The 26,265-nt window shown below is 41.3% G+C and overlaps 1 protein-coding gene across 3 annotated transcripts in view; it reads right to left on the reverse strand.

Annotated features, from left to right (window-relative positions):
- NUDCD1 (NudC domain containing 1) overlaps positions 1 to 26,265 on the reverse strand; it is a 120,080-nt gene that overhangs the window by 17,093 nt on the left and 76,722 nt on the right. The window contains exons 7-9 of one of the 3 annotated variants that reach the window (XM_018570760.1): positions 21,060 to 21,204; positions 16,392 to 16,522; positions 14,079 to 14,082 (exon numbers count right to left, since the gene is read on the reverse strand). In XM_018570760.1, the coding sequence (XP_018426262.1) occupies positions 14,079 to 14,082; positions 16,392 to 16,522; positions 21,060 to 21,204 (280 nt within the window). The remainder of the gene's footprint in view (positions 1 to 14,078; positions 14,083 to 16,391; positions 16,523 to 21,059; positions 21,205 to 26,265) is intronic. The other 2 variants (XM_018570765.1, XM_018570773.1) reach the window with 2 other exon arrangements.

Raw genomic sequence — 26,265 nt, forward strand, 5'->3', positions numbered from 1 at the left:
ACACACACACACACACACACACACACACACACACACACACACACGAAATAACCATAAGCTTTATTATACAACCAGCATATCATAGGGGTGCAGCACATCATTAAAAAAGCAACACCCCATCAACATCAAGCCACAAATAAACTCTTTCATGTTAATTTCTGGGACTGCCATATCATAAAAATATTTATTGTACTTATGGTTTAGTGAGCACATTGGTCAGGTATGTATATTAGTGCAAGGGTCGCACTCTCTCTGTCTCTATAAATATATAAATATAAGAGAACAAAAAAAAGAAGAGTTATGATAACATATAACGTTGAAAATGTTAAATCTTAAGCAGTGTCCCTTTAAAACAATAGCCTGCTTTTAAATGAGACAAATGTACTTTAAATCATTGCTACAGACAAAGAAATGCCTGAAAGCCTGTTGCTTCCGCATTAAAAAAAAACATATTTTCCTTGATATATAGCACAGAACAAGCAGACAGTGAATCAAGGCAGCCACTGTGCGTGTAACAGGAGCGATCTCTTCAGGACAGCCGTACCCTACATTCTCAAGCGTCTGAAACCCAGGAAGGTCCACTTGAGAATTACAGAATAAATTACATCGTCTGTATTCTTTTTAAGTGTCATTCTGCGTGTCACTTTTCAAATTAAATATTAATTGTCAGAGACAGTGGTGATGAAAAGAAGTGCTGCGATGCTCTATCTATAGATGATTCCTTTGACAGCTCAACTTCTCCTTAGGCACGGCAGAAACTTTGCTCCTGCAAATGGCGTATAAAAGGTAGTTTGATGTAGCAAAAGCGTGTAGAGGGATATCAAGGGGGAGGAAGGTAAAAAACAAAACAAAAACAAAAACGTTCTGCATGAGAGCATGTATACTTCTAAAGGAAACTGATTATGAGAAAAACATGGAGGCTGCAACTGAGGAAATGCTACTTGCAGGGCTGTCATGTAGAGCTTCTGGCTTCAATATTTTAATTCATCACTTATAATATAAGTATATGGATAAGGACTCTGACATTACCCCAACATTCCTGATCTGCATACTTCTTCCAGGTCTGTAAGAATGGAAGCTGTTGACAGAGGAAATCATATTTCCAAAAGATCATCCCATATTTTCTATAAAGAATGCCTCCAGCCAAACTTTAAGATGACTTTTAGTTTTGTGTGTCGGGCTGGAAGCTGTGTAACACACTGACTGCTTATATCACTTCGACATTCCAATGAAAAGATATTTCCAACAGATTTTCAGGTCCTCACAACCGATGTGGCCATTGCTAAGCCAAAAATGGTGTCACTCTTCCTTGTGGAATTCTTTATAATGCAGAATAAATAACAAAGCTGTCCAGCTGTAGGAGAGTGACACCATCGCTATGGTCTACAGGAGACTCCAACTACCCAGGTAAAATCTCTCTCCAACTGGTATAAGAATGTTGACTCAGTTTGGCATTAGGTGATATTATACTTGGCCCAAATATGCACACTTAAATATTTACATATTCCGAACAAGCAGCACATGCACTTTAAAACAAGCCCTCATTCACCTATGTTGCTATAGACCAGGGGTAGCCAAACTCCGGCCCTCCAGCTGTGGTGGAACTACAGATCCCATGATGCATCTCTCTCTCTCTCTCCGGGAGTCGTGGCTGTGAGAATCTTGTCAATGCCTCATGGGAGTTGTAGTTCCACCACATCTGGAGGGCCGGAGTTTGGCTACCCCTGCTATAGACATTCTGGTGGAATAAAACATAAAATATTCACAACAAAAGGCACAGAAATCACTGTTCTTCCTAACATTTTCTACTGCACCAGAAACTTGGCAGCCCACCTATATTGTTAACAAACAGCAGGTGATTCCAAGCTGTTAGAATCTGAAGGAAACAGACTTTAAACCTTCGTTGTGATCTTTGAGTATTAAATACTTCACAGTACATGCGGCTAGTAGGATCAGGGTTGGCTTGTTTCAACGCTGCTTTACAGTTTGTAGATAATCTGTAAAAGTGGAACTACAGTGCCGCTTACTGTTCTTATTGCTCAGGCATGACATTTTTTCTAGTGTGCAGTAGAAGCTCACTAGATAGAGCCCACCTCATTTTCTGGCTGAAGCACATCCAGCATAATCTAGCCCTTTCCTCCCCAGCATTACTGACCCTGGTCTGCCCCTTTTGTTCATTGGATTTCAGTTCTTTTAATGAGGTCAAGCATCACATTGAAGCCTATACTCGGAGATGTAGGCTTCCATTCCTGTCTTTCTTTTTATTAAATTGTTGCCCAGCTGTTTCAAGCCCAATTTTCTGATTCCCTGTAACAAGCATCCAAGCGGTTAGAACTCCTGACCTGCACTCTTGTTCCAAATCAGTTGATCAGTAGTGAAGCCCCTGGATCAGCATGAGAGCCAGGCAACTAGAAGCTTCAGGACACGTCAGCAATTAGGGCTACCACCCCATACTGCAATGCATGGCACTTCTCACTAGAATGCTAAAGCTTCCCATTGCATTGCGAGACATAGTGGGGATTTGCCTCTCTGCTGTTTTTTCCTAAAGTTGAAAATTGCATACTGCAGGTGCCAGGCAATGAACGTTTACATAAGTCCTATCTACAAATATCTGTGAATGTATATGGGATCCTCGAGGTGCCTGCTTTTAAGAATACAATAAAAGACGTAATTTGTTTGACAAAATGACAGCTTTTCTTTAACATACATGAAAATCCAATTACTAAAATCTTCTATAAGCTTTAATAATACCGGATGGTCTTGCCATGAAGGTTCTTGGTTAGGCACTTCCTGTTAAAAGATGACAATTATCTGTTTCGGTATCCCAAGTGCTCTCCTTTATTGTCATCCTGTTACATGTGCTTCTGGTGGAGACTACGAGATGAGTAGTCATGTTAATACTCATTGTGTAGGCATGGTCCACTGTTTCTGCCATCAGGAAACCTGCCTTAAAAATTATGTGCAGCCACTAATACTAGAGTGCATGCATGTAGACAGGAAGTCTAGAAAGCGGCCACAGAAGATCAACAGTACCTAGATGCAACAAAAGGTGAAACCAGTAACATTGTTTATAATACATGTGGCCTTAAAAAACTAAATAAGGGTTTACAATCTGCTTTAGCTCTAAATAACCATGGCTGGATGAGTACAAATAATCCTAAAATGGTTTGTACAGTGAGAGAAGTAGCTTCCCAATATAAAGTGCCCCAATAAGCTTACAGTGACAGTTCACTGTCTGCTTTAAATTGAAATACATTTATATTCAAGTAAGAGTTGAATGTGACAGACTTTGAAGGTACGTAGGCTTGACTGTTATAACTGTACATCTCCCTCCCTTCTACTCTCTACCCCCATCACCTCCAGACTGTCAAAAGATCTGTTAAACAACTGAAGATGAATACACTTCTAAAGCCTTTTGCATATACATTATACTTTAAGTGGAGAAGAACTGTATTTTCTACAGTTTTATGAGCCGAGCCAGTCTAGGAGACTTCAAAAGAGAAGATTCCCACTGATTTGCCTGCAGAGAATGAACATAAATATTGGAATACAGAAAAGTGCACACAAAGCAAAGTAGACCTAGAAAAAAATGCTATTGTAGCAATGATACATTTTGGTCTGGATTTTCTGTACTGACTACACATGACTCAATCAATGTAAAGGATACGAGCATCACTTCCCACAGCTGGGTTTTATAGAGGTGGGATACACAGCACTCAAGATCAGCCTTTCTCAACCAGGGTGCTCTGGCACCCTTTGGTGGCTTTTGGCTAGCTCAGGGGTGCCTCGAAATTTATTACAGCGTCATGCTTCTCCGTGTTGTAGCTGGGATGGCCACCAGCACCACGGAAACGCTAATCATTGGAGGGTGGGATCCATTCAGAAAAGGACAGAAGTTAGCTTCTGTCCAGGCCTGCTTTGTCTGATACTCTCTGACATGCGGCTGCAGCTCCTAATGTGAAGGGGGAGCCATACTTGTTTTGTCTTCCCCCCTTAAAATCCATACCAGATCCCTATCTCACATTATTATTATACAGGATTTATATAGCGCCAACAGTTTGCGCAGCTCTTTACAATATAGTATAAGGATCTTATATGGATTTTGAAGGAATCACATTTCGTTCTTTTACATTAAATTTTTTTACATTTTAAACTAGGGTGCCTCAAGATTTTGCATATTTTAAAGGGTGCCATGACTGAAAAGAGGTCGAGAAATGCTGCTCTACATTGTCATATTTGCAGCTGTTGGCATGACTCTGATGTACTGGAAAATCTATTTGCAGCTAGATCATTCCCTTTCATAAAGAGAAAAGAGAGAGCAGGCTTTTCACCCACTACCTTTTGTATCGACTGGATGAATCAGATAGGAGGTTGGCCACACTATAGAAGAGAGAGACTTGTTCGAGAACAAAACCATGTCTCACCATTTGTCATTTTCAAAAAGATATCTGCTTATTTAAAACTGTCCACACGTTACAATATTCTTTAGATTTACTAACAACAATGTGGTGCCAGAGATGCAATTTGCAATACAATTAACAACTATGTAGTGCAAGGGCCTGTCTGACAGACATATGTGTACATTACCTATATGCACTCTTCCTCTTGCTTAGTGGCATTGTACAAGTAATGCTTAAAGCTCACCGCATTTTACATTCTGATTAAACACGTTTCTTAAGATCTAACCAAAGCAAGTTATGTAGTGAAAAAGCAAGAAAAAGCTGGGCAACCTGACTACATATACATAAATAGGTGTGTATCAGTAAGCCTTCATATTACATACTATACTTTTGTTAAATCTAAAAGAAGGTTACACAGAGATTGTAACATGTATTGTTAGTTCAAAAGGAGGCTGTAACCTGCGATAGTCAATGTACCAGCTACAGGTGAAACTCTAATAATTAGAATATCGTGCAAAGTTCATTTATTTCACTAATGCAACTTAAAAGGTGAAACTAATATACGAGATAGACTCATTACATGCAAAGCAAGATAGTTCAAGCCGTGATTTGTCATAATTGTGATGATTATGGCTTACAGCTCATGAAAACCCCAAGAACCCCAAATCCACAACCTCAAAAAAGTAGATTATTACATGCAATCAATAAAACAAGGATTGTACATAGAACAATATCGGACCTCTGAAAAGTACAAGCATGCATATGTACTTGGTTTGGGCCCCTTTTGCAGCACTTACTGCAATTACTTTTGCACGATATTCTAATTATTCGAGTTTCACCTGTATATATATATATTTTGCAAGGCGGGGGGGGTGGATGGTGCATATGTGTCACCTAAGTTTATTGAGACAGCCACAGAAAATGAGAGGCTACCTCAGAAGTAGTAGGTGGATGCGCTAGCACGCAAAAGTCTTTAACTAACAACCCCAGGATGCAAAAGAGCATCCTGAACTTACTAGTCTATTCACAAAAGGGTGAAGAGTTTGGAAAAGGGAGGAGAAGTGAACAATCTAGACCAAAATAGCTGCAAATCAGCTCACTCTCCAGTTCAGCTATGTTGTCCTAGAGCAGTGGTTCTCAACCTGTGGGTCGGGACCCCCTCGGGGGTCGAATGACGATTTGCCAGGGGTCGCCTAGTGGCTCTCGGCTGCCGGGAGAGAAACACTTTCTCCTGGAAAAATCGGGGGCTGCCGTGAGTCAGAAAAAAAAGCCCACCATAGGAATGCATAGCTAGATATTGGCTATTTCACTTTGCAAAAGCCAATAGCAAACTAGCTATAGCACCCGCCCTCTGATGCTGCCAATCAGCAGAGGGGGACCTGAAGTTCTCCATCAGGTCCCCTTCTAGTGATTGACAGCAGCAGAGGGCGAGTGCAATATGTATGTATTCAAGCAAAAAAATATGTAAAAACACACCTCTAGCTATGCATTCCATTTTCCCGCAGCTGCAGAGATTGGGAAATGTCTCAGTGCCTGTGATTGGCGCTGTCAGCTTCCTGGCGGGCTCGGCACATGGAGCTGCGAACACGCCCGAGCCCATCCCTATCAGTGACAGTACTGCAGAGTATGTACCTCATATTTTAAATCCAATTCTTCTAGTTCCAGCTGCAGAGCCCGGTCCTGTCTTTGCCTATGCAGTGGTTCTCAACCTGTGGGTCGCTGTGCAAGGTGAGAGTCCTACTCAGCTCTCTCCTAGCGCAGCAGTGTCAGTTCTCCCGCCACGCCTCCAGATGTCGCTGCAGCAGCCGCGTCATCCCTAAATTTTACCTTTGGGGGTCACCACAACTTGGCAAATGTTACCAAGGGGTCCCGACCCTAGAAAGGTTGAGAACCACTGTCCTAGAGAGTGCCGCATTAGGCATACAGATCCCAAGAGTGTGGATGAGCTGGTGCCCCTTGCGAAGCAACAGTCAAGCTCATAGTTTGGAAACATTTGCGGCATGCCTAAGAGGTACAGGCCAGAGTTTATAACTGCTCTGCAAAAATCAGAAACATTAACCCACGACAGTGTTAGGTTTTGGGCCCACTATAGAAAGAACATTTCTGGCAATGTGGCAGGGCCCTATGACATCAAAGAGAAAAATCAGTGATGCCAACTTCCAGGTATTCCAGCCCAGAAGTAGAAAACTCAGTATCTTCAGTAACTTCAGTATCTTGCTAGTGGGCCCTGTTGGCTGTCAAAATACCTGAACGATGCCTGCATCCAATCAGATTGTTCCGGTATTTTGACGTCCAGCGGGGCCGACTAGCAAGATACTGAAGCTTGGCCCAGTGGGAGATTCCTCCATCCACACAGTTTAGCATAGATGGAGGAATCTGTTGCACTTTTCCCATCTGACCATAGAAAATCTGCAGAAAATCTATAGGTGTATGGCCAGCTTTAGTCAGGAACTGACATAAGTTTAGCTAGTGGCTCAGACCAGCAGCTATTTGTTTTATACTATGGACTTGTTGTAGAAGGCTCTCCTGCACTGAACTATTTGTTAATTGCTGAATAGAAGTGTACAATGCACAAAAACTTTCCAAAAACTAGACCTGCAGGATTTTTTTTAATGCAGCACACTACAACATACAACAGGTGCATTGTGGTGGGTTGGATCGTGGGTCCATTTGGAAAATGCTGTATTTGTGTGTTTTGGTGCAGTGCTCCCCCTACGACTCAGGGAATGTGTCGAACTTCTGCTGGGAGACCACCACTTCTACATAGTGAGTGAGGTTCTCTCTCTCTACAGCATGCTGGCACGGGACAGGCTATTCTACTCAGACTGTAACCGCTTTTTAAAGAAAACAGACTTCAAGTGGGCTTTAACCTAACACCTAAAAACCCTCACTTATCATGTCAGAAGCAGAAACTATTACCATCATAACCTCTCTCCTATGCAGTGATCTACCAGCTCTGCAAACCATTGATTTGGTCATATAGGCAGACGTGCCAAGATTTTGTGTTGAAACACACACCCATACAGCATGGGCGCAACATTACAACTCTGGACCGGTAGCACAAAAAAAGGATTATATAGGTAGACAGTACACATTATAGCCTGCTAAAGAAAGTTTCTTTTGGACATTGGTCCAAACATTAGTTTTTATTATAGGAGGAGAACAGAGCGCCTTGTGTTCATGGCATTTTAATATTCTGTATAACTGAAGAAAGAAGGTCTTTTTCTTACTGTAAATACAAATATAAATCAGCAAGCACACAAGTTGCCTGCAGCAGAGAACAACCTCAAAGTTTTAGGTGGAAATAAAAATCTGTAATAATAATTTTTTCACTACTTCTTGTAGACTTCAGTGTTTACTGCTTCTTGGAGAAATGTTCCAGGAGGAGCACAATGCAAACTGATGGATTTTCTCTTACAAAAAGTGTAGATAAATTCATACTTTTTCTTTTTCAAAAAGTAGTAAATACAGATTAAGTTACAGGGAATGTATATAGTTGTATTTATTTATTCTGCAGGACTTAAAAATACCATTTGTAAAGGATTGGAACTTTACTGCCTGCTGGGGGCTCCTTCCACAATGTGCGGGTACCCGTGCACATTATGGCAGACTTAATTACTACTCTGTTCTCCTCCAGCGCTGGTAGGTTCATGCTCGATTCCACCGCTATGCCATCCTCTCTGGCACTTCTTCCAGGTCTGGTATCTTCCCTCTTCAGCTGTTGGGTGGGCAATGATGTTCTCCTGCATATCGTTCTTGCACCCAGCGTCATTCTCAGCATCTAAAAGATGCCAGGAGTGTACATCTCTAGGTCCACTTTAAATAAACCCACAGCCATTCTATGCACATGTCAACTGTTAAAAGAGAACTATGAGGTGAGTGATTTTCACTCATCCTCATAGTTCTAGCCGACCTGTGACAATGAAACTGTCACAGGTCGGCTCAGTAGATCGGGAAGTGAGCGAACACATACCGGCATTCGCTTACTTCTCGATCCTGTCACGGCAGAGAGCCGTGACAGGGGAGGGACTGGATTCCCGGCTCCGATCCTGTAGTGCTGACTGGCTGAACGGACGGGGGAGGGGGCGGGTACAGTTGGCTCTGCCTCTAGATAGGCAGAGCCAGCTGTCACGCAGCTGGGCGGATCCAGGCATAATTGTCAGGATGCGTTTCAGCTGCGGCATCTCGGTATACAGCTCGCGGTATACTGAGCTTAGGGTGACGGGAGGACGCTAGTTTGTGTCCTCCCGTTACCCTTAGGAGAACTATGGGGAAAATCCCTAACCCCATAGTTCTCCTTTAAGCTGGGGAGACCAAAATGTGAACCATGGATCACTGACAACTCACCAAGTTGCAGAACTTTGTGTGTCAGGAGGAATCTTTTCTGTCATTCTATTTTTAACACAGCAGATGCAGAAAACATTGCCAATACAGAAAAAAAAAGAGCTGCCGGGCTTCAAATAATTTTTTTTTCCTGTCAAGCACAATTCTAGAATAAAAGTATACTTGCTTTCAAAATGCTGAAGGAATATTATTCTGCATTAGTCATTTTTTTGGGTTGAGCATAGAAAAAAAGGAAACATTCTAGTCAAACAAAATCAACATCTATTTTAAATCAGGTTCAGATGATCAAATCTATACAAGAATTCAAAAGCAAAATGTTGTTTTTTGATAGAAGATGGTGAAATGACCAAATATAGTGATATCAAAAAATAAGAGAATGGTTTAAGCTGGACTCTGGGATAAGCAAATAGTGTCTAAATACAAGAGGCATATGTATTCTTTGTTTATATCTTCCAGATCTGTGCCGTAATCCAGTGTGAACCTTTGTCTCTGTGCCAGAGGTTCCTGTAATACAGACCAGTCACTGCTGCTCTCTCTTCTTGTGCAGGAGGACTGGTGGTCTTGTACCCGCCCTCCTGTAGTTTTCTGCAGGCAGCCTGTAGTGGGTGGGACCTACTGGGTCCCTCCCACAGCTCCCTCACTAAGAGAAGGAGGGGAGACTACACTTGAAAAAACGGTTTCTTTAAAAAGAATGGAGTAGAATCAATCTTTCTTTTCAAAATTGTAAAATGTATTATTTTTTATAATCAATTCTATCAAAATTCTCCACCACTTCAATTTCTTTTTTTTTTTAAATCAGATGACGACGTTGTCAACACACACACACCCACACACCCGCAGTCATCCTCATCACAGACACCCCCACCAGCTTTTTCAGTCATTCGATCTTATTTTGTTGCTTCCTGATGAAGCACTGGGATTGGCCGAGCGAAACGCATAGACATAGTTCCCAATGTCGCCTCACCCTCCCCCCTCCCCTATGGTATGAGAATGGACTGAATCTTCAAAAGACGCTCCGATAGATGGAGATACCCCAGCTCTGGAGGTTCAATTGGAACTTCCTGACAGGAAGTGACACATTTTTGACAAATTGATGGTCTTTTAAGGTTTTTTCCCCCTATGCGCTTCAAGCCTCTATTTAGCGTGGATGCGTGTGCAAACGGCTCCTACGCCGGAAGTGACGTCATAATTGCCGTTTTGGCGTCCGGCGAGGAGGGATATAAGAGGGGATGGGGGTTTTGACACTCTCAGGTGGTTGGAGCTCAGGAGAAGGTAAAGAAAAGAGAACTGGCTATTTTTATGGTAAGAGATAAACTTATGGAGACTTTTGTTTGTGGCTTTGATTAGATGCACCTTTTTGAAAGGGTCTTATAAGGCCTATGTACCTTTCCTTCTAAGAATTTGATGCTATCTCAGAATGTGTTACTGACATACCTCATTGGTTTTACTTAGGAGGCTGTGTTTGGAGCCCAAGTTATTTGGATATAGAATGTACACCGGTGATGGAAATGGATAATGTCAGGTAACATCAGAAACTATATTTATTTGTACCCACTTGGGCAGATCCCCTTATTGTTTCTTACGGAGTGTTCATTGTTCTTCCATAGGTGTGATCTATTCAATAATAATAAGAAATGTTGAGATGCTCTCATCTAATAGAAAATCTGTCTTCTTCTGAAACCTTTCTCACTTTGTAGTTTCCTGCTTTGACTTGAGGGTTGTCTTGCTCTCTGCCCCATTTCTATTGGTCCCTCCCCGTCCGCGCCCATGATTGAGTGTTGGTCAATGGTGGATCCAGCCATCTTTACAGACTATTGTAATTTCATTGAACTAAACAAACCGCACAAAGTATTGAAATACATTTGCATAGGTAAACTATGAACTCTTTGTAAATAAAAAAATATGATTTTCTTGTAGAAAGACAGTAGCCTGTTTCCTGAAGAAGCGGATCTCCGTGAAACGCGTTGAAATCTGTTCTCCTCCCACAGGACTACAAATTAAACTAGGAAGCTGATATCCAGCAAATTGTAACAAGTATCGCAATATAGATAAAAATGTGGGAGGATGCGGCTACATCCCATGGTCTTTTTTAGGCAACCTTGTTTGTCTTTTTTTTAAACTATGCATTTTAAATATATTTATAAATAAACATTTTTAAATGTGTTTTGTGTGATCCTTGAAGTATCCTAAAAGTCCAAATCCTCCTTTTTTCTTCTTTAAAGCTCAGTATATAGTGGGCTACTGCCTGGTATATAATGAGAGCGCAGCACCCGAGACGGATCCCGACAATACTGTCTGGATCCAGCCAGCTGCGTGAGTGACAGCTGGCTCTGCCTATCTAGAGCTGTGCCGCCCCCCTCCCCTGTCCGTTCCTCCACACAGCACTGGAGGATCAGAGAAGGGAGGGGGGAGAAAACCCTGTGGGGAGCGGTGACTGACAGTCACAGCTCTCTGCAGGGGGATGATCGGAAAGTGAACAAGCAACGTTATGGTTCGCTCACTTCCCAATCAATAGAGCTGAACTTTAATAGCTTTGTCACAGGTCAGCGCTAACTATGAGGATGAGTGGAAATCACTCACATCATGGATCTCATTTAATGCTACTTTAGTGTACCTATTTTGAAACTAACAAGTTTGCTATAAACTGTTGGAAACAGTGACACAAGGTGTCAAGTTTAAAAGTATCTACATACCAGTTATCCCAAAAACAGTGTCTCTAAAGATGCCTTAAAAGCGATATCTACAGCCCCCTCCCTCTACTTTCAAAAAATTCTCTAAAATACTGTACATACCTAAAAGGTAACTTTACCCCCTTTCACTAAAAATCACCTCAGCATGCAGCTCTACATGCTGATATGAAATCATCTTACATTCATTAGTTAAATAAACATATTTTTATTTTACGTACAATTACTGTTTTTCTACTTCCTGGTCCTCTTGGGCATTTGCGATGTGATCTGTGCCCAATCATTGCATGGGAAGATTACATCAGCAGAACATTGCTCAATCTCATTTGTAATCTCATGAGATCTCAGGGAAAGGGATTTTCCTCCCCTGAGATGATGTACACGGTCACATGTCCTAGTCACATGTGCCAGAGTTCCAGAAAGTAAAAGGGAGATATTATAATCTGCCCTTAGTTAAAATGGCCACTGGGGAGGAAAAGAAAAATAAGGTATGCAAAAAATAAAAAGCTGGCAATTATCTAGAAGTATGTGTTTGTAAATTGACATTACTAACGATTTCTAAAGGAAATTGTCTTTGTTGTCATTTCAAAGTCATTTTGTTGTCATTTCAAAGATATTGGTAAAGTTCCTCTTTAATTGCCGTTGTCTTTTTACTGACCAGTGCTGTCATGGCACCTTCATCTTCTGGTCTGGTGGTGGAGGTCAGCAGTTCTTACTGCTGCACTGAGCCTAATGACAGTAATGTGCAATGCTGCAGGGCTGGGCTGGGTCCATGACAAACTGGGCTCACAGAAAGTGGTTGAATGATGCTGGCTGCCATTCAACCCAAAAGAGAGCAGCGATGAGCAGTGGAGGAGATTGCAATGGGCAGCACTGGGCAACAATGGACAGTGAATGGCAGCACTGGCTTGTTGGGTTGTGGGGGGAGAAGTGGTAACAAAAAGAAAATATTTCACTGAATCCCTTGCAAAAATGAAGGAGGGATGGGTGAATGACAGAATTCCACATCCTTCATTTGCAGAAGAGCTTCCATTCTGTGAAAATAATACTAGGAATTTTGTAACGAACTAAACAACCCCAACACTCTGCTCAGCCACCAGGAAGTTTAGAACTGTTCTAGTTGGAGTTAAGGCGATATTAAACTAAAAAAGGTTTTAAGCTAAAAATGCTGAATAAATCACTTAGAAGCTACTTCTTGATGTTTAAAAGAATCAGCTGGTCCCTTGAACACCGGTCCTGATATCCTGTATTAGAGTGGCTCCTTTCACTTTCAGGGTCCTATGGAGCCAACCTTGTGTTTTTGTAAATTTTTCTTGTAGAAAGACTGAACTGTGGACTGAACTGGACTCTTCTCTCTCCATGTGCCGTCTATCCTGATAACAATCTTGGACCAGCAGCTGAGATCGGACTTTCATCTGATGTGTGACAGGCGAGATGTTTTTAACCACTTCATGACTGAGGCCTTTTTTTTTATTTTTTGCACCCATGTTAAATTCCACATTTTAGGCCTGAAAATTACTTAAAACCCCCTAAAACATTATATATTTTCTGAAAGCCAAGACCCTACAGAATAAAATGGCGGCAATTGCAAATTTTTATGTTGCACGATATTAGCGCAACTCCTTATCAAACCCCAAAATTTAGTGAAAAATGTACGTAAATGCCACAAAACACAATAAAATACCCATTTTTAAATAGAATATAAAAGATGAGGTTACAACGAGTAAATAGATACCTAACATGCCCAGGTTAAAAATCATGTGCATCTGTGAAACGGCGACAAAATTCAGTACCCCAAAAAGTCCATAGACAAAGCTTTAAAAGCCCGCACAGGTCATCAGTTTAGAGATACCCAAAAATACTGTCCCTAGAATTATTGCTCTCACTCCGGCGTGTGCAGCGATACCCAACATGTGTAACGCGTTTGTTGTTTTCATACGTAGGCGCACCCGACGCATGTTTACGTGAAGACGCCGGGCCGGGGACTTTAAAAACATTTTTTACATTATTTTCATTTTTTTTTTATTTAATGTTAATTTTCATTTTTTTAACTTTACTTTCTATCACAAAGGAGGGCTTACAAGCCCCCCATGTAATAGAAGATGGTGGTGACAGGTACTCTTTGAGGTGATGCTGGGGTCCAAAAGACCCCCAGTATCACCTCTACACTCCAAATAAGCTATTGAAGTGCAGATCGCACTTCAATAGCTTATAGCTGGGCTTCAGGAGCCCAGCACTGACAGCTATGGGACCGGAAGTGATGCAATCTGCATCGCTTCCGGTCCCATAGTACGGGGAGGGGAACGATGAACGGAGGTTCGTCCATCTTCTCCACAGCATCCCGCCGACACCAAAGAAGCCTGTCCCGGGCCCGTAGGAGGGGCAACGGAGCTCGGGAAACATGGCGGGGGTGTTTTACCCCTTCACCGGCCCGTAGAAGCGATCTGGCGACAGCTGAGTCGCCAGAATTGCTTCTCCTGTAAAGCCGACAGTCGGCTTTACAAGTTTGAACAGAGTCCAGGCGGCTTTCTGTTTAAACAGCCCCAATGCCAGCAACGTACACTGTATTACTTTTAACCTTTATTAAACAGTCCCTTTTATACTGCACTTAGACCTGTGCGTCGGTTTTCTATGTTTTCTAACCAAACAGACTGGATGAGAGGAAAATAACAGAAAGATAAAAGAAATGCTATGAGAAAATCCTCATGTCATCTAATTTCTACCAATTGGTTCACATTTCCTTTGCTTTCATAGATTGATGAACTGGAACAACTGTGAAATTCCCATGGGGGGAAATGTTCTGAAGAGACCTGAATGAATATAAACTATTTCTTTCTTTTACCAAATTGTAAAGGGTTTTTTTTTTTTTTTACAGACAGAAACTACAAGAGCAGAAGAAAAGGTCACTGGATAAGAATGACATTTGTGAAGACACAAACTAACTATTACTACCATTCATTTATACAGCACTGTCACATCCCACAGAACTGAATACAGACGAGTGTCAGAAAAAAAGACCAGTCTGCGTTTCCCTATAGCAAGCATTCACAAACCTTCATTAGGAAATGACAGTTACATTTCAGATACATTTGGATCTGGTTACTATAGGTAATGAGACATTTTCTATTACATGCCTTTACTGATTTCATTGCTATCATCCACACTATGAGACAAATTGCTATCAGTTACAGTTTGATTGAATTGTTTTTCTGCATACCCTAAAACATAGAATTTAAAAAAGGAACAAACAAAAAAAGGCCAATCATTGAAAAAAATATCCAATCCAATCGCCTTCTTTCTAAATCTACATTAAACATAAAATGATAGCACTTGAAAAGTCCACCATGAAAAATGACCATGGTTGTATGTCTGAAGGTTCTCATTCATCCACGTCATTGTCTATCTGTAAAAATAAATCAAGGCAACTGGACTTGCTGTATTTTTTTCTTAAAGACATATCGCTGGTCATCCTACCAGCTTTCTCAATTCATAATGACTGCTACAAAAATTATCTGGGAATAAATATGGGAATGATGCTCCAATCTACATAATCTGTTAATCACAACCATCACGGGGTCAGAGACCTCCTGGAGGTAAGGTGCTAATTGCATTTGCATGATTGGGATGATCGCATCCCTGTCTGCTTTAAACCCAGCAATACACTCAGGCAACAACTGGTTCACCCAAAAGACCCAATGCCTAAACACAAGATGAACAACATTGTGTATGCAGTCCAGTGCAGTGAGGAGTGCTCAGAATTGTATGCCGGTGAAACAAAACAGCAGCTACACCAGCATATGGCACAACATAGGAGGAGCCAAACCCTCTGGTCAGGATTTGGCAGTATACCTACATCTAAAAAGGAAAAAAGGTCTCTCCTTTGAAGACAGTCAAGTACGCATCCTAGACAGGGAGGAAGACTAGTTTGAAAGGTGTAAGAGGCCATTTATGTAAAAATGGAGAAGCCAAGCTTGAATAGATGTGAGCCATCTATTGTCTGTCACATACAATGCTGTTTTAACACCTCTCTCTGGGCGGCTTAATAACACCTGCTAGCTACAATCATGCAAATGCAATCAACATCTTACCTCCATGAGGTGTCTGACCCCATGCTGGTTATGATTAAAAGATTATGTTGATTGGAGCAACATTGACGATATTTATTCCACGAGAATCTTTGCACAAGTTATTCTGAATTGAGAAAGCTAGTCGGATGACCAGCGAAACGTCTTCAAGAAACAATACAGCGGGTCCAGTTGCCTTGATTTCTTTTTTACAGATATAGAATGGTTGTATGGTATTGATTTGTGGGAATGTGGTGCATAGACACATGTGGTTTGGCTCACTAGTCTACCTCATGAATAAATCAATCTCAAGGTCTGGACTCTGTGGTGGCCACCCCATGTGTGAAAATAATGTCTCATGCTCCCTGAACCACTCTTTCACAATTTGAGCCCAATGAATCCTGGCATTGTCATCTTGGAAAATACCCAATGTGCCATCAGGGAAGAAATCCACGGATGGAAAAACCTGGTCACTCAGTATATTCAGGTAGGCAGCTGACCTCATTTTATGGGGACAGAACGTTGCTGAACCTAGACTAATTATACAATGGAAGGCTCTGAACTATATGCTGAGCTAATCCAGGTGGTGACTTTTTCTTTTTTTGGCTGGCCAGTGTATACTAAAGCATAAAGTTAGTCGTGATATGTTTTCTGAACTCTGGGCACAAGGAAAAATGTACATCCCAACTGGAGCCTTCTATAATATCAACTTTTGTAAGTGCTATGAAATGTTGTGCCTTTTGTGTGTTTTTATTATCCTATTTTCCGCACCAGTGAAGCTTTTTAGCAGGACTCTGCAAGGTAACACTGCCGATTGTTTATTCAATTACGTAAGTAGGTGCAAAACAGAAATTATATAAATATTGGATTTTAAAAACAATATAGAATGGGTGCACCTTACCACATGAGTGGCCTTTAAACTGCTGCCATCAAATCTACAGAGTGTTGCACAATCTTCAAGTGAAACATCACACTCTTCCAGCTCCTGGGCATTACAGGGAGGTTTGTCTCCATCTGGATCCGGGTTCTAGCAAAACGAAAACAAACACATTTCTTTTAATCGTTACTTATAATGAAATGCAACACTGACCAGCAATCCCAGTATTGATATGTGCCGAGCCAGAGGTTTGCCAGAAGTCTTGCTTTACTTAACTGCATTGGAAAGCTGAACCTGAACCACTCATTAACCCAGAAGAGCCTGAGGAAGGGGACCCTGTGCGGCCCCGAAAGTGCTTGTATTGGAATGACAGTCAATAAATGGGCTTTTGCTGATTTCACTTTAATGGTGTGCTGGTGACATCCTTTTGCAAACTTGCTAATCATAGGGAGGCGTAGTTCAAATCACACCTGGTATTACTGGACCGAACTTACGACCTCCCCTGACTATAGTGCGCTGTTGGGACTGCAATACAGGTGAGGACTCAAGTTGGGTGCCGGAGTACACTGACTGGGGACACAGGCATGGATTTGTACTGGCCCATTTCATTCTGGAGGTGCCTGCTCCTGACTAATCGACAGGTTTCGGGGCTGTGCGTGGGGAGGGGAGGAGGTTCTCCTGTTCCCTCTTTGCTACCTTGTTCTTTCTTGCCCTATTCACCGTTTCCCTCAATCCAATCTCTTTCTTTTTTTTTTCCTCTTTCTACCTCTTCTTTCATTTCCGATTGAAGTTCCTTTTCTGGATAACCCAGGACTTCAAATGGGCGCAGCATGTGGACTACATGGTTAGATTTTTTGCCATCTATGGGTCTTAGGGTTATACTACCTCCTAGCTTTTTTCATGTTGCTGCTGACTTATTTTCTTTTCTGCACTTATACTGTATAGTTCTTCTCTTTTTGAACATTGTCTTATATTTCTACTGCTGAAAATAAAGAATAAAAAAAAAAGTTGAGGGAGCAAGAGGTGCAGGATTGAATAAGTGCACTAAAAGTTCACCTGTTAAAGTTAAAGACAGTTAACTCTCATAATTAGCATGCAAGGCAGAACCCAAGCCTCAAGATTGTTAACCCTTTTTTAGGACAGTGTTCAAATCTGGCTTACTGTCAAAAAGATTTGCCAGCACAGTAAAGACAGGGTTAATTATTGCAAACATTATCTCCCCAGCTCCCTCCTTAACATTACATAGCAGATGAAAACTTAAGCTTTGGAGTTTTCAAAAAAGAGAAAAGTAATATGTAAGCAGAGTAATTTTGCATTTTTTTTTAGGTTATGCTATATGAATATGTAACAAACACAAAAATGGTAAAATCCCAATTTGGCTGCAAAAGTGGAAATACACTTTCAACAAAAAAAGCACATTGATTGGTATTGGTCAGTTTTAAACACCATAGAGGTGTCTTCAAAAAGTAGAATCAGGTAGTGGGGTGGATCCCGACAATATTGACCTTGTGCTGTCAGCATATAGCCGGCAATAGCTTGCTACATGCGGAGTTTAAGGTCACAGGAGGACATATAGCAAAAAGGTTTGGCCGTAGTCCTCTTTTAAAATACCCCCATCTACGTTAAGCCCTCATTCACACAAGAAATGGCCGGCCCGTACGGATCCATGCACGGCCGTATCGGGCAGCTCCTGGGAAGGACAGGTGCTGTGTGCGATTACACGCAGCAGCCTGTCCTTCTCTATGGGAGTGCACGGCCATACGCGGACCTACACTTACCGACCTGCACATCCGTGCGGGTGCAGGTGGGTGTCCGTGCTCGTATGCCGACATGATGGATCCTGTGTGTCAGAGCAGGGACACCCGCACCTGTACAGACATGCAGGTCGGGTGAGCGTAGGGCGGTGTACAGTCGCGTACTCCTATAGGAGAAGGACAGGCTGCTGCGTACAAATCACACGCAGCACCTGTCCTTCGCGCGCGAGCTGCCCGATACGGCCGTGCACGCAGCACGGATCTGACAGGCCGGCAGTTTCTCGTGTGAATGAGGCCTAAATCTTTCAAAAAATAGCTCTAAAAGCTGTGTTTTTTCTGCCCATGTGCATGTGGCCTAACACTATCGTAAGTATAATTACGAAGGGCTGACTGGTTCATTAGCCATCATCAGAATCCTGTGTTTTTACACATAACATCTCCAGCCATGTCATAACCCTGTCGGCATTACTGGGAGACCATTGCATGTATAGGAGACTGTCATAGTAAATACTGAAAAGATTCTGATTCTGCAATCTCATTCTCCCGTGGAAAGAACGAAGCCACGTTTATTCGCACTGCAAAATCTGAACTCTACACCATGTGGCTATTGCTGGTTTAATTATTTCTACTCTGCAGAGTATCTGAGAGGTCATCAGTCAGGAGAGAATGAAGGCCTCTTCAGCTTGCCAGGAATCCTAATCTCCAACATGAATATGTTCCAAATGAGTTTTCTTCACAGGGGCCCGATATTAGAATTAGTCATGCTGATAAAGTAATAACTGTTATACTTTTTTTTAAACCTGGCATTAATACTGCATTCTGAAAAAGAAAAAAAAGGTGTGTGTACCCAATGTAAACTACATAGTTGCATAGCTAACCAGTTACAAAAACTTTACCCTTCCAGATCAACCTTTCACATCATAAATAAAAAGAGCACAAAATGCAGAGATATGTGTGAACCACTTTAGCTATTTGCCTAAACTTCAGCTTTAAATACATGTATATTGACTTTTTTTCATGCAGCCAGAACTTGGTTCCACCAGTGTCCGCTAAACTACATTGCTGCTTTATGCTGTATGGCTATAGTATTTTTTTATGGAGTCTTACACTAGTATTATGGCCTCCCATTAGAAAAACAAAATGTACTGCAGCATATAACTGCATCTGCACTTAGTTTTCTCTCTTCACCTCCAGCTGTGGCGAAACTACAAATCTCATGATGCATCTGCCTCTAGGATTTATGTCTGTGGCTGCCAGTCTTACAATGCCTAATGGGTCTTCTAGTTGAACCACAGCTGGGGTTGCCAGAGCTTGCCTACTTCTGCTGTAAGTGAAGTCCACCTATTGCAGCTTCCTCTGATGGTGTGCAATAATGCAGCACAACTCCTGAATTCATAGCAGAGTTGCCACTCATGTAGCCCTGCCTGCATTCAATACAGAGGAATGAAAAAAGGATGAAGACTGGGATGTCCATCAGCATTGTTATTGCTGATTGACCAGTCTGAAGCTTTTCATTCTGCACCTGGTCACACCTAGGTGTGCTCACTGCTTTCTGTATTTACAGCACTGCCTCTGCTGCTGAAACCTTCCCACTGTGGGCTGCAGTGTCTGGGAGGGTGAGGGTGTGAGACACTGTGGAGGATTTGTCTCTGTCAGGGTAAAAAAAAAAAAAGTATTTTAAGAGACATGTGCATCATATAGTAACTAGATTAATTATTATTTAGACTGTCTTCTGATGCATATCTAAGCTCCCCTCATGTTCTTTTAATCTGATTAAATAGAAGTACCTGCCCAGTCCAGCACCAGTATCAGTAATGCAAATGGTGTTATTCACCCCCACTCTGCAGTTTCTTACCCATTTTGGCATTTAGTACACATGCTCCCACTACAAGATGTGACATTTCACATGGTGTTCAACTACTACCTATACCCACCAACATAACACGTTAAGAAGCTTTAGCAGTTGTTTATTGAACATACACAAACTAAACAGGCATTTTTTTTTCAACTGAAAACTTAAGTCAAACATGCCATTCTGCAATGAAGTGAATATGTAACGAAGAATGTTGAGGCAGCTAACATAACTAGCACTGCAGGGATCCTGCATATACATTTGTGCAGAGTTTGGATGCAGATCGTGGACACCCAGTGAGTCCCTGAACTTGAGTGCACACTGCATGCAAATACCCTACATCCTCCCACAGATTTCAATGCAGTGTGTGTTTCAGTGACCTGTGTTTCAGTGACCTGAACCTAAGTCTTTAGGTTGGTATTTGCATATGATACAATCCTAGATCTAAAGGCCTTTTGAGCAAAGACCTGCAACAGACTTGTGGATACCAGAGATCCACTAATTATACCCAAACTGTCTAACCACATCCCTGTGATAAGCATAGGTAAAGATCAAGTGACAGGGGCAGTTTTTATGCCGCTTTTTGTATGGATAAGCACGTTGGAGATGGCACACAACCCACAGGTTTGCAATATGTAATGCTAATGTCCACGCTAACTTTCTGATGGGCACAGTCCCATCTCTCTCCCAGCTGTCAGTTCTTTTGAACCTTACTCCTAGGGTTTTAAGAATTGTAAACAAGTTGGTAGCATAATCAGTCACTAGCTACAAGATTATCAGCAGGCTAGAGTGCTCTTTGGTTCTGACATGGCCTTCTTTTTACCTTAAAATGGACTTTCAGGTGTGGTCCATGCATGTAGACGCTACAAGATGATGAACAACCTCAAAAGTACACTTAAGTCTCCTGATGAATTGTTTAAAAGTCAGATTTAAAAAGTGAAGTGGCTTTAGCATAGTTGTAGTGTTTCTTGGATTACTGTGCATTACCAGTACACTGACTGGATTTACTTGTTCTCAGCAGTTGCTTTGTTTCCATGCGAGTTTCCTAATTTGCTCCCTATGTAGATAGAGCCCTGCTTACCAAGTCTTCAGAAGTGAGGTGCAATAGCTGTTCCGCTATAGCTGCACACTGTGCCGGATCTGCGATGAACTCTCCTTGTTTATTGCCAATAATTACTTCTGCCCACATACTGCCAATGTCTTTCTTCGCCAACGTAACCTCCACCCTGCAAGGGAAAAAGAACCACTATAGTGAAAAATACTGTATTCTGGCAAATGTTTAGGGCTAATACCTTTATGCATAGTACTCCTTTTCCAAATTAATTCCTTTTTTAAATTTCACATACTTCCCGCTCATATACTGTATACACACACACACACACAAACATTTTCCTCCACATATACATTTATAGATTGGAACAAACCATATAGCACTCCCAGAGGTCAGCTTTTATTGAAATGGTTCAAACTTCCGGTCAGGCAGCATATACAGCAGGGGTAGGCAAACTCAGGCCCTCCAGCTGTGGTGCAAATACACATCCCATGAGGCATTGCAAGACTGACAGTTCCATGCATGACTCCCAGATGGCATTTGTAGGTTTCACCACAGCTGGAGGGTCAGTTTTTGCCTACCGCCTGATATACAATAATAAATATAGTTCTTTTTTCCCCATATGCTGCCAGCACATAATAAAGTTGGAACTCAGCTCTCCTGCAGTCTGACACACCCCACTGAACACTGCTCTAATCAATATCACTCTCAGTCCATGATCAGAGCTGCAGGGTGTGGAGGTGTCTGAGAGCTGAGCTGCTGCTTGCGTGTGACAGCGGCAGTCCGGCTCTCCTAGTGCTGTCAAGCAAAGAGTTTTTTCTGCAGCACTTAGCAGATAAAAGTAAAGAGACCTATTCTCCAACTGCTTATAAACAGTTTATAAGTAATATCACCAAAAATTGCTGATACGTGGAATATCCCAATGCTTTAGGGGATCAGGACAGATTTTTTTGTCCTGGTAGCAGCAAATTAGACCATGCTTGTAGGGTCTTTTTTTTTTTAACCTTTTCTAGATCAACTGTGACTTACTAAGTATTACTTGTTTATGGAGATTAGGGATGTCCCGATACCACTTTTTTAAGACCAAGTACAAGTACTGGCCCTCATGTACTAATACCAATTACCAATACTTTTTCTTAAAAGGGACATGCAACATTTTTTTCTAAAACACAGACTGATGATTTTAGGGCAGTTTCTCACCAGGGCTATATACAGATGTCACCAGAACTGAATACATGTCGCCAAATCCGAACACATGTTCCATCAGCAGAACACATGTCCCTATGGCAGAATAGTATTCTGCTTTGTGGGCATGTATTCTGAGAAATACATGAAAAAATAGGGGAACACGAAGAGAAGGGAAAAGGAGAGGGGAAGAAAAGAAACAGGCTCAGTGAACATAAAGAGGTGAACAAAGACAAGAGAAGAGTGCGTGACAGATTAGCATAAATTGTTTGTGACAAATTACCATGTCAGTTAGGGTTTGCTGAACATAGCAATTCCTACTCGTACATTTTTAAGTATTATTTGACATTCAGTAATCAGGAATTACCAAAGCATGCAGAGAAGAAAATGAGTAACAGAAAAGCGAAAGTAGGAAAAGGAAAAAACACAAGTTGGTAGAAAGGTGAAAAGAAGATGCTCCCCGCCAGGGGCCAGCACAAAAAAAAAAAAAAAGGAAACCATGTACTCTTAAAGTAGGGTAATGTATTCTTCAGATGGAACAAATTGTACATTATTATTATTTCATTATCATTACATTTATTTTCTTACAGTTAAAATCTACAACACTTTGTGTGTCTCATTAAACCCTTCCTGACATGTGTAGCTCAATTAGGACTTAACCAGTTATAAATGCAAAGCAGGTCAAATGTACGAAGCCTGTGAACTGCTACATTAAATTCAAATCGAACTTTGCTGAATAAATGTCAGACGCAGGAAAACACCCGTCGCCATAAACCCTTAGGCTGGCCCCACATGAGTTTACACTACTGCAGGGTAACACTGCTTTGCGTTGCCCTTAACCACCCTCACACAAAGTTGATGTTAACATATTCTCCGTAGTGCACCATGATGCAAATGCTATGGATTGTGATCTGGTGTATGGCCAAAAATAAGTTCCGTTTTTTGTGCACAGAGATGCACTTATCCAGTCTGGCTGGAGTTGAACAGACCCCCGGACAAAGGTTTCCAAAGCATCTGGAAAAGCATTTTATTTGCATATTATTAGCTCTACCATGAGGAGCTACTTTACTGCAATCTTCCTAAAGATTATACTGGGGTTCTAAGCCGAGGAGTAACATATTTCTTGAAATGTATGGCAGAAAACATAAAACATTCATGATGGGGAGGAATGAGAGTCAAAAGGTATAAATACTTCTTGCTGTAATATGAAAAAAGGCATCTCTGTATCCAATTAGATGTGCATTGATCTTGCTTATCCCTGAATCTACACCAAGCATGCCTGACTTTCAGGTTGCAGTTGCAAAATGTAGATGTTTGTGAAAATGTCCACTTTGAATACTTATCAGCCTAATGCTGGATTCTGTCGATGGTGTCTGGGCTTTCTGTTTGTATTGTTTCAAACTGGTGTGTTCTGATGCAAATATGCATTTTAGTTTGATAGGGACTATGTTCTGATTTTATGGTAGGTGCACAGTAAAAATAGGAAGATCTCCAGCTAGGATTATTTAACTTCTCCTTGTTTGAAGAACAAAAACAAAATGTGAACTTGTAAAAGCACTGAGGGATGTAATACATCTATTAGGGAACTGCAGGAGAAAATATTTGATCTGCTTAGACATTCAAAGGTGTCTTTAAAGTGCACTCATCAGTAGAGTGTCTATTCGTCCCACAGCCTCCTGCCATGTAAAGACATTCAACTGACAAAAGGAAATCTTCAATATTCACTGAACTTGCATTTAACCTGCAACTTGACGCTATAGATTTGGCGTTCAATAAACGGTTTGCCTGTCTCGTCACTGTCTATGGCCGGCTCTGTAGCTTCTGGCTGTAAAAGGCAGAGGACAGAGTGTACGACGCTCGGGATCAATGGAACAGCGTCCTGTGCCTTGCTATGTTAATGCGGGGGAATTGAATTTCATCAAAGAAAAATAAAAGAAAATGACAGGCACTCAGCTGTCATTACCAGGTGAATAAAAGGAAATGGATTGAGTGCTTCCTATGTATAGATCCAAAAGAGGCAAAACGTGGGAGACAAGAACAAGCCTTTTCAGAGAAAAGAAGCAGAGTGGAGGGCATTGAATGAACTTCAATGAGGAACAGTGTGAAGAGGCTCTACACTAGACTTTGAATATAATAACCAAAAGCAAGTTCAGCAATTTTAGACTAATTAGAAAAGGGAACCGTGTTGAAATGAGAAGCAGTTAAAAGCTCTAAAAAAATGAATACAAAAACATAGTCACATTCTGTTTTTAGACTACAAAAAAAAAAGCTGCTAAACTCTCTCACGATGATCGTTATATTTGGGCTCCCGGGCGAGTGCATAACAAATGTATTTATTATAGGTATTATTTACAAAGCACCAACAGTTTAAGCAGCACTTTACCTACCGCACATTCAAATACTTGGGCTGATTTAGACAGGAGCCTGTAAACCCACCGGCATGTGTTTGGGATGTAGAAGGAAGCAGCCGGAGTACCCAGAGGAAAAATGGGCAGTTCTCGTGTCTCCCTTCACCCTGATTTGTGTCTGTACTGCCCTGCCCATGTTATTATGATGGCTGAAAGTGACTAATTGAAGACAGAAAGAGACAAGAAGCCTAAGTTTTGTGACTTTTATTATTATTAATTTTAGACAGGAGCCAATTAACCTATCAGCATGTCTTAGAAATATGGGAGGAAATTGAAGTACCCAGAGGAAACCCAAGTGAGCACAGGGAGAACATAAACACTCCTTGCAGATGGTGTCCTGACCGGGCCTCTAACCCGGTATCCCAGTGCTGTAAGGTGTAAGTGCTAACCAAGGCGATGTAGGGGAGAAGGACTCCTTTCCTACCTCCCACACATGGTCTGGGGACCGGTAAGAGGACTCTTGCCCACAGCAGTTAGCTGTAACAGTGCAATCTGGTGCTGGATTAGACTATCGTAGGACCATGTTACTGTCAACTGACTGCAGGTATATGGCTCATGATACAGAAGCTTGCAATTTCATTCATTCCTAATCAGTAGATACTGTTTGCAGTTTAAAGGGATACTTACCACAAAAACATATGTCAGCAAGTTTTATTACTATATCTTTATTTATTGATGATGAAACTCTGAGTAGATAAAATTATCTATTCATATATCAAATCAGTATTTTCAAAAGGAGAAGTATAAAATGAGAAGCTACTGCTCAAATAGTGGGCAGTAGCTTCTCATTTTATACTTCTCCTTTTGAAAATACTGATTTGATATATGAATAGATGGGCAGTAGCACACTATATGCTGAGTTTGGGTAACAGGAGTACGTTAGTTCTCTTTCGGGTCAAAGGAGTACGTTTACTAAAGCCCCCCCCCCAAAAAAAAGAAAGGGCTGGCTTTAGTTCTCTTTAAAGAGTATCCAAATACTTTTTTCAGGATTTTGGATAGAACAGGGTTACATCCCTTTGGATTTTTTGCGCTTGCTGTCTGCGTCAAGGTGATTTGCCCTCTCCATTTGTCTTGGTGAACATTGTCATTGGCACAGAAAGTGAAGGAAATGTAAAAATTTTGAGTTGTCACCGGAAAAGGAAATGAAGGAAAACATGTTCCACTGGCAGCTGTCTTAACAGTGGAATTTAGAGAGATTTCCGACCACTGGGAAGTGAAGTCAGCGTTCCCAGATGGGAAAAGACCTGATTGAAGATTTAACCAGTCCGTCCCCTCCAAAAGAAAAGTTTTGGCTTTAGATATACTGTACATTAAGTCGACCACTTATTTTTGCTCTTATGATATGTTCGGATTTTCTAAATATTTCTCTCTTTTTTCGGCTCATCTATAGTGTGAAATTTGGCATATTGCTAGAACACATCTAATAATGGAGTATGTGCTGAAAATGGGCTGATGGTCAATTATAAAGCTGTTTATCTGTAGCTGTTTAAAAGCAGGTTTTTTTTTTTTCTTTTTTTGGTCACTACCCCTTACATAGCTATTTTTTATATTAAATCACTGCAATTTTAAAAGCAGAATTCCAGCCAAAATTAAGATAAAACTGAATAATCCATTCAAAAATAAAACAAAAACAGATTGTGCTG

Source organism: Nanorana parkeri, unplaced genomic scaffold (genome assembly GCF_000935625.1).
Source record: "Nanorana parkeri isolate BGI_ZX_2015 unplaced genomic scaffold, ASM93562v1 scaffold39, whole genome shotgun sequence".
Taxonomy (NCBI): Eukaryota; Metazoa; Chordata; class Amphibia; order Anura; family Dicroglossidae; genus Nanorana; species Nanorana parkeri.